Source organism: Ipomoea nil, unplaced genomic scaffold (genome assembly GCF_001879475.1).
Source record: "Ipomoea nil cultivar Tokyo-kokei standard unplaced genomic scaffold, Asagao_1.1 scaffold3124, whole genome shotgun sequence".
NCBI lineage: Eukaryota > Viridiplantae > Streptophyta > Magnoliopsida > Solanales > Convolvulaceae > Ipomoea > Ipomoea nil.
The window spans coordinates 68,581-80,329 of NW_017619552.1; the positions used below are offsets into that span (position 1 = coordinate 68,581).

An 11,749-nucleotide genomic window follows, 5' to 3' on the forward strand; every position below is an offset into this window, starting at 1 on the left:
TATGAATTACTAATTTTCCCTTGGAATGTTTTATTTTTTTTGGATATCTTATGCTTGCATCTAGAAGACGAATTCTAGTCAAACACCATCAAACTCTCCTTTTTCCACTCATCTACTAACCTATGAATATCATTATATCTATCCTAGCCATCAAAATCTCACGCCTTTTCAAGCTACACATCAAATCAACCCATTACTTTTTGTCTCTCTTGGTCTTCCTCTCTAACCCGAGATCACCACCATCATCTTCATCTCTTCACCTTCCACCATTGTTGCTCTCTACAAGCTTCACCCATGGAAAATCCATTTCTCATCTACGTGACTCGATCAGAAAGAGCAAAACTTTTTCGAAAAATCATTGATGTCGAGTCTCCCTTATCTCCTGAAGCTACCGATAAGGTTCTTGCCACAATCAAATCAGATGGATTTCTACTAGAAGGGCTCACGGACAAAGAAAAGAGGCAAATGCTTGCTCTAGCTCGCCATATCTCCGCCACACCTTGGCCGTTTCCACCTGTGTCAGCCGCTGTCCCAGATTCCACTCTTCCCGGTCCAGCGTCTCTTGCCTCATCTCAGACAGTGGTACTCCCTGCCCTTTCTTCGCCTTTAAACACATCTAGAAAAATTGATTTTGATGTATCTCTGCCTGATCAATTTGTGTCTCCCATATCTCATGATGTTTTTGATGTTCAAACTCTGCCTGTACCTGGTGATCCTTATGATCCTTTGTCTCACAATTTACCTAGGGAAAATGTTGATTTAGTTGCTTTATCTGACTTAGTAAATTCCTTGCCATCTGCGTTTTCCATTCGAAATGTTGCCCAACATGTGTCTGTTCCAACCGTGGCTTGTTCGGCCTTTTCTATTCCCATTACTATTGCTGCGTCTAAAAGTCACTCTGATCCTGTACCCATTCCTATTTCATCTACGCAAGAATCGGTTCCCATTATCTCTGTTCCTATTGCTAAATCTTCCCGAAAGGGAAAGGAGAAAATCTCTGTTTCAGGTACTGCAGAAAAGAGAGGATTGTCACAGTTGGATGATGTTGAAACTCAAACTGATCATAAACTTCAACGGAAGGGTTCCACATTGCCACCCAGAACAACTTGGTCAAGAGCCCAAGTTGACACACATGCTGTTCCTACGCCATCTGGCTCCAAATCGAAAGGATCAAGCAAGGTCTACAAACCGCATCTTCTGTCTCCCGATTTATTTGTTGTTTGGAAAACTCATGTCAACCGGGTTTTCATCGTCGAAAAATCCATCAATGAAGAGGATTTGGCTGCCAAGTGCAATATTATCCCGCTGTTACGTTATCAAAATTTGCTTGCCCCTCTACGCCATATTGGTCCCTACTCTACATGGTTGAGAGCAGAATTTTACACAAATTTGACCTTGGACACATTCAATGAAGGCTAGCACGATTTCATCAAGTTTTCATTCGTGGCACTTGGTATCCTTTCGGGCCTACTGAGATTAATGCATATTTGGGCACACCAAATCATCCTGCTTCTCCGGATCCTAGTCCTCACTTGTTGGCAACTGCACTCACTCATAATAAAGTGGTTTCATGGTCGAGTGATGGAATTTCAAGCTTGAAGCTCACAACTGTCTACTCCGTGCTTCTTCGCCTTGCATCGGCGAATTGGGTCCTGGCAGTCCGTCGCCATCAAGTACCAGAACATCTAGCTGGCCTTCTATACAAAATCAGGAACCGTCTTCCGTTCAACCTCGGCATGGTTATTTTATCTCACTTAATGTCTTTTTTTGCAAAAGAAAGAAGCCAAAGTCCATCTCCCTTTTCCGTGTTTGATTTATGGGGTGCTTCAAGACCATGGTTTTATGCCCTATAAGGAAGAAGTGATTACAACTCCTAACAATGCTTACATTTTTGATGATCGACTTAAACAACGAGGTCATTATGATGATCGAGCTTCACTTGATCAGCTTCCTGCTATTCCACCTCCAGCGCCACTAGTTTCTGCGCCAGCCTCATCTACTGACACTACGTCAGCTTCTCGTCCAGGCTCAAGACTGGTTCCCAAAGAACCCCCAACATTGGTTGATCGTAGGCAGATTGTGCTCACTCTTGAGGCCTCTATTGCACAAGTTCAACAATCGGTCACCCCTCAACAAGCAACCATCTCTGGCCTTGCAAAGCTTCGTGATGCACAACTCGAAGAAATCGCTCGCATAGAAGCTATTCACGCTCGGGTTTTAGCTGACACTGGAGCTGCTTCCTCGGATTCTGACTCCGAAGATGAAGAAGATGATTCAGACTCGGGCACCCCGTCTGCACGGTAAATCTAATCCACTATTTGATGTTCACCTTCCTTTGTCATTTATTTGGCAAAAGGGGGAGTAAGGAGTAAGGAGTAAGGAGTAAAGGGGAGTATGGGGGAGTATTCTACTTTTTTGGATGACTATGGTACGGTTTTATTGGCTATTTTGGAAGGGCTATTTTTGGAAGTGTTATTGCTAGTCAGTATGGTAATAATGGACTTATATTGGTTAGGGGGAGTAATAGTAGTGTTTGATGCTCCTAACTATCTGTATGGATATTTTTGGTATGGTATCTCGCATGCACAAGTTAATCGGTGTTATGGTATGCTATGATTTCAACGCTTCTGTGTGTGATTCAAGAATTGAAGATTTTTTCAATTAGATTCTCTATTCACAAGTGGTCCAAAAGAATTTAATTTTTTAATTGTTTTCTAAATGTCTATGATATGTTAAGTACATATATTAAGGGCTATAAATAAAATTTAAATTGATTTTTGCCCAAAGTAATTGATACTCAAGTTTTCCAAATAAAATGCAAAAGGGGGAGATTGTAAGTGTAAAATAAATTTACACGATTGGCTATTTTATTGGCTTTACTAGATTTAAATTAAAATAGTGTTGTTAGTGTTAATTCTTTTATGGACCATGTGAGTACATAATTAGTGGCCATCATGGATTGTTTATTTGAGTCTACGGTGAAGCATTCAAAGAACAAAATGAGTGGCTGTGGCTTATTCGAACAGTGGAAGGCTAAGGAAGAGGCTACATTTGAGGATCAAACAAAAGACTCATGAAGCACTATAAAAGCATACTGTGATGGTGTCTTTGATAAGCCAGCTTTGCTCTTTGTTCAGATCAGTAAGTAAGCAGTTTTGGTTCAGCTAACAGCTTTTAGGGGCCAAGGGCTTTTTGGTCTTTTCCTGTTAAGATGGCAGTTATAACTGCCATCTCTTCCTCTCTCCTTTTATAAGGCTGTAATCTTCTTTTTCTTCTGAAGACAGAAAATCAGAATGGAAATTCAGTCGGAGCTTTTTCGAGCCAAAGTCCAGCTCAGATGAACATGAATTCGAGTCCAAATCATGCTCAACGAGCTGCTGATGAATTCGATGATCCCTGGTACCTGCATATTACAGAAAATCCTAACCTGATCCTGGTTTCTCCACCACTGTCCGAGGTGAATTATGCGTCCTGGAGCAGATCAATGAAGATAGCTCTTGAAGTCAAAAATAAATTTGGATTTGCAGATGGATCCATATTGAAACCTGAGATAAATGATCCGAAGTACACTATTTGGAAGAGATGCAACAACATAGTGTGCTCCTGGATCTTCAAATCGCTGAGTCCTACGATTGCAGAAGGAGTTTTATACCTTGAAGTTGCATCGGATGTCTGGAATACTCTGAAGAAGAGGTATTCTCAGGTTGATTCACACAGGATTGCTGAATTGCAGAATGAGATCTTATAATGTTCTCAAGGTAATCTCACAATTAATGAGTAGTTTACTAAAAGTAATGCATTATGGGTTCAAATGAATGCAATGAGACCTATTCTTGCCTATGAGTGTGTGCCTAAGTGTACCTGTACTCTGATTGGGAAGATCCAAAAGGAAAAGGAAGAGGATCAGATAATAAGATTCCTAGAAGGATTGAATGAAGAATATGAGAATATCAAATCCGAAATTCTAGTCATGGAACCTATTCCAGCCATGGAAAAAGTTCTCAATATGACTTTAAAGATGGAAAGGAAGCTCAGGAATTCTCTTAGTCAGAAGAACAATGATCTAGTTCAAGCTAATGTTGTTCAAGGTGGTGGAGATCAGAGTGCAGATGATCAACCTGTGGTTTCAGCCTTAAGCAACAACAACAAGAAGAAATACAACAGTGGAACAGGGAAAAATGTGCCTAAATGCATTTTTTTTGTGGAATGATTGGACATACTATTGAGAAATGCTATAAGAAGCATGGATATCCCCCAGGTTGGGTAGCAGGTTATAAGTCTAAGAATAAACAACAGCCTCAAGATGCTCAGCAGGTCCACAATGCTTCTGTGAACCAAATTGGTGATATAGGCCTCACTAATGATCAGTTTCAAAGGCTATTGTCATTGTTGCAAAATCAGAATCAAGGAAGTCAAGCATCAACTAATGCAGCTGTGACTGTCAACACTACTGGACTGAGACCAGAATTCAGAAATCCCATGGAGAAACATCATGAAGGCAAGTTTATCTCTAACCTTCATGTTAGTAGTGCTTTAATTTCCTCCACCATTTGGATTCTAGACTCAGGAGCCACTGACCATATACATGCTCCTTAAAATACTTTGAAGCATACAATTCTGTTCAGGGAATGTCTGTTAAGTTACCAAATGGAGAAATGTTGAGTGTATCACATATAGGACAAGTCAAGTTGCATAAAAACATATTGTTGCAGGATGTCTTACATATTCCCTCCTTCACTTTCAACATTATATCTGCAAGCAAGTTAGTGAGACAATCAGGCTATGAAATCATTATGAAACCTAACTCTTGCACCATTCAGGGACATCTTTGGAATATGGATGGTTTTGCTAAGGAAAGAGATGGATTATACATACTTTCTGATCCACCTATGAAGAAGCAGATGTGTGGTGTGAATGAAGAATCTGATATACTTTGTAATGGTTTTTCTCTGCAATTGTGGCATGATAGATTAGGGCACTTTCCCATAAATAAAGTGCAACTATTAAAGGGAATAAAACTTGCATCTTCTTCTAAACCTGTTGATTTTATCTGTGAGACATGTCATTTTGCAAGACATAAGAGATCTATTTTCCCTGTCAGTGTTACTAGAGCTGAAAGATGTTTTGCTTTATTACACATGGATGTTTGGGGCCCCTTTGCTGTGCCATCTCTCAAAGGGGAGCATTATTTTTTTACTATGGTAGATGATCATAGTAGATTTACTTGGCTGCATCTAATGACACACAAATCAGAAGTAAAGACCATATTTCAGAACTTTTACAATATGGTTTGCACTCAGTTTTCAGCAAAAATTAAGGCTGTCAGAACAGATAATGGAAGTGAGTTCATAATGACCATATTTTTCAATGAAAAAGGAATAATACATCAGAGATCATGTGTGTACACACCCCAGCAGAATGGGGTGGCTGAAAGAAAATATTAACATATTCTGAATATAGCCAGAGCCTTGAAATTTCAGTCTGGATTGCCTGATGATTTTTGGGGCCACTGTATCCTACACTCCTCTTATTTGATTAATAGACTTCCTACTGATGTTCTAAATGGTAGCACTCCATTTCAGATATTGTTTGGGAAGGATGTGGATTATGAGCATTTCAGATCCGTTGGTTGTTTAGCTTTTGCTGCAACTATTTCACCAGGGAGGAACAAGATGGGATCCAAGGCCTCAAAGTACATATTCTTGGGTTTTCCTGCTAATGTCAAAGGCTACATGTTATATGATGTTATTAACAAAGTTACTTTTGTTTCTAGGGATGTCAAATTCTATGAACATGTTTATCCTTTCAGAGACAAAAATCTAGATGTCAATAAGCCTGCATCAGAGTTGTTTAATCCCACCTTTCCTCTTGTTCCCATTTCTGTTGAAGCAGATGCTAGTTCTTTAGAGCCAACAAGAGGACATGTTATCCCTGCAGCCACATCTCAAAGTTGTGACAACAACTCTGATGAGATAACCAGTAGAGCTCTGTTGAATGATGATGATATTCACTCTGGTGAGACAGCCAATGATGCCTTGATGAATGGGCAGTCACCAAACCTCTTTGTTGAATTACCCTCTGTTAATACATCAGATGAGGTTGATAGGCAAGCTCAATCTGATAACATTCCACAGCCAAGAAGATCATCTAGAACAAGAAATGTTCCATCAAAGTTGCAGGATTACCTGTGTCAATCTACCATGATGAGAAGTAGTTTTAGAACCTCACCACACTCTATGGACAAGTTTATCTCCTATGATAACTTGTCACGCAGCCATAGATTGTGTGCATCATCCATTACCACTTCACATGAACCTCAAACTTACAAAGAGGCAGTCAGAAGTGAAGAATGGAGGAAAGCAATGCAAGATGAAATAAAGTCCTTGGTTCAGAATGATACATGGCTATTGACAGATCTGCCAGCAGGAAAGACTCCCATTGGCTGTAGATTGGTGTACAAAATTAAACACAAATCAGATGGTTCTATTGAAAGATATAAGGCCAGGCTAGTGGCAAAGGGATATACTCAACAATTAGGTGTTGACTATATTGAAACTTTTTCTCCCGTGGCAAGAATGACAACAATCAAAACTTTTTTGGCTGTGGCTGTGGCAAAAGGATGGGACATCTAACAACTTGATATTAACAATGCTTTTCTTCATGGGGATTTGCAGGAGGAAGTGTATATGGTTGTGCCACCAAGTTTTCAAACTGATAAGCCCAATCAAGTTTGCAAACTGCTGAGATCTTTATATGGATTAAAACAGGCTAGTAGACAATGGAATGCCAAATTAACTAAAGCATTGCAAGACAATGGTTTCAGACAATCATCTGCTGATCCTTCTCTGTTTACCAAGAAAACTTGTTATTCTTTCATTGCTTTGTTGGTATATGTTGATGATATCCTGGTTGCAGGAACATGTTCTGTTCAGATTAAAGAATTGAAACAATTTCTGGACAACTCTTTCAAGATCAAAGATCTTGGTCCATTAATATACTTTCTTGGCATTGAAGCTTTCAGATCCTCTAAGGGTATCAACATCTACCAGAGGAAGTACACTCTTGAGATCCTTGAAGAAAATGGCTTCATGGAAGCCAAGCCTGCTAATACTCCTTTCAATGCAGGTCTAAGACTTCATAGTTTGGATGGGGTTTTGCTTGAACAACCTGAAGTTTATAGAAGATTGGTTGGCAAGCTTTTGTACCTGACAAACACTAGGCCAGATATAACATTTGCAGTGCAACAGCTTAGTTAGTTTGTGGACAAGCCTAGAGATACTCATTTGGTTGCAGCTCATAGAGTGTTAAGATACTTGAAGGGTTCTCCTGGTAAAGGCTTTCAAATTCAAGGTTTTTCTGACTTTGATTGGGCAACATGCATAGAGAGCAGAAAATCCATAACAGGTTACTGCATTTATGTTGGGCATTCCCTAGTTTCATGGAAAACAAAGAAGCAGGCTACTGTGTCTAGATCATCTTCTGAGGCTGAGTACAGAGCCTTGGCTTCCACAGTGTGTGAGATACAATGGTTGTTATACCTATTGGCAGATTTACAAGTTGAAATCAGTAATCCTGTGGCCTTGTTTTGTGATAATCAATCAGCAATTGTAATAGGAGAAAACCATGTTTTCCATGATAGAACAAAACATATAGAGATTGACTGTCATGTAGTCAAGCAAAAGGTCCAAGAAGGGGTGATCAAATTGCTAAGCATCTCATCACAGAATCAGAATGCTGATGGATTCACTAAACTCTTGCCTAAACCAGCTTTTGATTTCTTCCATTCTAAGCTGGGCCTTCAAGATCTTCATGCTCCAGCTTAAGGGCGGGGGGGGGGGGGGGTGATGGAGTGTCTTTGATCAGTCAGCTTTGCTCTTTGTTCAGATCAGTAAGTAAGCAGTTTTGGTTCAGCTAACAGCTTTTAGGGGCCAAGGCCTTTTTGGTCTTTTCCTGTTAAGATGGCAGTTATAACTGCCATCTCTTCCTCTCTCCTTTTATAAGGCTGTAATCTTCTTTTTCTTCTGAAGTTTTCCTCTCCAATAATACAACATGCTGAGCTTCTTACCATAGATGAACTTTGTCACTTTCACCATGAGTTAATCTATCTTAACATACTGCTCGAATGGAGACATTGCCAATTCGATTCTTACACATTGCGAGAGCTATCCTGATTTTACAAAGCTGTTTTATGATTTAATGTGATTTATGATTTAATTCTTAAAAGTATTTAAACTGTACTACATGATCAGTACGTGGTACTGCTGAAGCAACTTGTGAAGATTGTTCGGGTATTCGTGTGTCAGTCCTGGATAGGTGTTAGAAAGAGTGGTAGTGGTAAAGGCTGGAGGCCATCTTCATTTACCTCTTGTAATACTCCTTTTGGTGAACATCTATAGTGGATTGGGCAGACGTGGGTTGCCCCGCAGACGTAGGAGAAGGAGCTCCGAACTGCGTAACAATTTCTTTGTGTTTTTAATTTACTTTATGCTTTCTGTAGTTATTATTTATACTTGCGTAAACGAGTTTAATTAATTAACTAAATTGGTGCATAACTTAATTAACAAGTAAAAACACATAGCTTTTATGTTTCAAGTGTCACGGTGCAATTTCATATAAGAAATTATGATGAACTTGAATTTTAGGAATTATATTAAATTATATTTCGAATGAGGATAAATCTTCTGTGAGACCGACTCCCAAATCCATTTCGGTGAGACGGATCGGGTCATGATGAAAATGTAATACGTACTAATAAGGAATAAAATGTTTATTACTTATATTGGTGCCTATGCGGCTGCACCGACCACAAGTTGGTGCGACCGCATTTGAGCTAAACTCTATATAATAATAATAATAATAATAATAATAATAATAATAATAATAATAATAATAATAATAATAATAATAATAATATTATTATTATTATTATTATTATTTTAATATACATCGCATTATACTATATACGATAAAATATTTGTTGTAATTTTAATTAATGTGTATTACAATATTTTTTAAAGTACAACTCATACATATATGAGAATGTTTATAGTGCCATTTGAATGAGTTTGTCTAATACTGAATTAAATTACAGTTGGCAATGGTGTTCGTTACAATAGTTTGTAGTCTGTTTTAACCATATCCATTCTCTCATAGACAATTATTTACTTTTTGTTCACATTTTAGTTTATAATGTTTATTCCTCTACATTTGTCAGCATGAGTTGTCAATTAGTAGTTTTTTTTTTTTTTTTTTTTTTTTTTTTTTTTTTTTTTGTAAAATCTAAACGGATAAGGAAGATTACTTGAATTTGATGAGATAAGTAGGATTACAGCTAGCAATTCGATATAAATGTATTGTTTGTGTACTAATTACTTGAATTTGATAACATGATTCAGATTACGTTGAACAATTCGATATGTATGTAAGGGTTTTGGAATCAGCTATTGTCTCCCCTAACGCGTCTCTCATGCCCACTGCTCGCTGCCTCGATATTTCTCTAATTGCCCACCCCCGACGGCGTCGCATCCCCTGCCGTCGACGAGCCGCTGTACTTCTCCGCTGACGGCGTCGCTTCCCCTGCCGTCCACGAGCCATTGCACCTCTCCGCCGACGGTGTCGCTTCCCCTACCACTCACTAGTCGCTGCACTTCTCCGGAGGTAGTCCCTTTCCCTGCTGCCTACTCCGGTACGTTGATACTTTATCGTCGGTTTTCTGTTTGTAAATCTACTGTGTTTTACATTAGCCACGAGCCGCTGACGCTTACTTACATATGATGTTGTTTTCATCGCATAAATTATGTTTGTCCTGAACTTTTTTCTTTTAGACCATTGTGTTAATTTGTTTCGTATGGAACTGTGCATTCTTATTTGTTTCATCTACGAGTCTGCTTAGCCAAGTGCTTTAGAGTTTATTTACCTCCATCTACGAGTCTGCTTCACATATTTTGTATGGAACTGTGTTTTACATTACCATTACTTTTTGTTTCTTCTCATTGGACTTATTCCCAACACCTAACCATATTTCTCTCACAATAAAAGAATAAACCTTCTTCTTGACTAGGACAATTTCTTGTACTAAAACCAGTACAACTTGCTACTGGTTACAGTGATTTAGAAACATAACAATACAAGTTTTTTTTTCTAGCATGATGTCTCTTTCTATACAAAAGGCATACTGTGTGTTAGATGAGACTGAAAACTAATGTACCATACAAAAAAAAATGTATTACTTTCCTTTGGTTCCTCGACTGCAGAGGTTGTATGCATCTAATGCAGCAATTGATACGAAGTGGCAAGCAAATTCAGTTGAAGATGGAATCATGTGTCATCCCTCAGATTCGCTTGCTTGGAAGCATTTTAACGACATTTATCCTGACTTTGCATATGAAATTTGAAATATCAGGTTAGGTCTGTGCACCAATGGTTTTCAACCATTTGGACAATCAGACAACAATATTCCTCATGGCCTATGATACTAACAACGTACAACTTGCCTCCTTGGATGTGTATGAAGGAGGAGTATATGTTCTTAACCGTATTGGTTCCAGGTACAAACAATCTAAAAGAGAAGATATATGTTTTTTTACAACCTCTTATTGCGGAGTTAAACCAATTATGGACAGTCTGTGTTCAAATATATGATATTTCAAAGAAGCAGAATTTTCAGATGCGAGCTACCCTTATGTGGAGAGTTAGTGATTTTCCTGCATATTCGATGTTATCCAGGTGGAACACTACTAGGAGGTTAGCTTGTCCATATTGCATGGATAAGTCAGATGCTTTCACCCTAAACATAGTGGTAAGCAATCGTGGTTTGACAATCATCGAAAATTTTTGCCACCCAATCATCCATTTTGCAGGAATAAGACAACGTTCTTTAATAACAGAGCGGTTACAACTAAGGCACAGCTTCTTCGGTCAGGATATGATATCCTTGCAGAGATTGAAACTTTAGGCCTTAAGAAGGTCACTAAATTGGATGCAGCTGAAGTTAATGGATTCATTTTAAAAACTTGTGGTTAGAAGAAGCGAAGTATCTTTTGGGATTTGCCGTATTGGAGTTCACACTTGGTACGACATAATTTGGATGTCATGCATATAGAAAAAAATGTGTTTGATAACGTGTTCAACACAGTAATGGTTGTTACTGTCAAACAAAGGACACATATAAATCTAGAGAAGAGCTGGATGATTATTGTCGGTGGCTTGAGCTGAAGCGAGACCTTGTGACCGAAAGTTCCCAAAGCTTGTTACCACTTGAAAATTCGGCAAGGGAAGCATTGTGTGAATGGGTTAAGAATCTCAAATTTCCTGATGGTTATGCATCTAATATGAGTCGATGTGTAGATAAGAAGAAGTTGAAGTTATTTGGTATGAAAAATCATGACTGTCATGTGTTTATCCAGAGGTTAATACCAATTGCATTTCGTGAGTTGCTCTCGCTAAATGTTTGGAAAGTTCTTACAGTGTCGAGATTGAGTTTCGATTTGTCAAACTCGTACGTTATGTAAATACTTGGCTTGAAATTTTTGGTGTTGTATACATAGTAGTATTGTGAAATTGTATTAATACTGGATTATGGACTATAATTATATTTTGGACAAATCATGTGGAGAAAATTGTATTTTATATTATTTTTTGAAAAATGTATTTGGAGAAAATTATATATTCTTGAGAAAATTGTATTTTTGGGGACAAAGTATTTATTTGTGGAGAAATAATGAAATTTTGATAAAATAATTTATTGTGT

At 38.3% G+C, this 11,749-nt stretch overlaps 1 protein-coding gene across 1 annotated transcript; it reads left to right on the top strand.

Moving 5' to 3' along the window:
- The first annotated feature begins 294 nt into the window (after positions 1-294).
- Positions 295-3,748, top strand: LOC109166896. The gene is made up of 5 exons (XM_019315795.1): positions 295-1,364; positions 1,415-1,673; positions 1,777-2,300; positions 2,456-2,510; positions 3,281-3,748. Exons 1-5 carry the CDS (start codon positions 295-297, stop codon positions 3,746-3,748), a joined length of 2,376 nt encoding a protein of 791 aa, XP_019171340.1.
- Positions 3,749-11,749: the final 8,001 nt, after the last annotated feature.

What these genes read in the sequence shown, in the direction of transcription:
- LOC109166896 (XM_019315795.1), top strand. Translation starts at nt 295, where the DNA reads ATGGAAAATCCATTTCTCATCTACGTGACTCGATCAGAAAGAGCAAAA. An exon ending in TGGCAGTCCGTCGCCATCAA is followed by an intron (nt 1,674 to 1,776) that starts GTACCAGAACAT and finishes TTTTTGCAAAAG; the next exon opens with AAAGAAGCCAAAGTCCATCT. An exon ending in TCGGGCACCCCGTCTGCACG is followed by an intron (nt 2,301 to 2,455) that starts GTAAATCTAATC and finishes CTATTTTGGAAG; the next exon opens with GGCTATTTTTGGAAGTGTTA.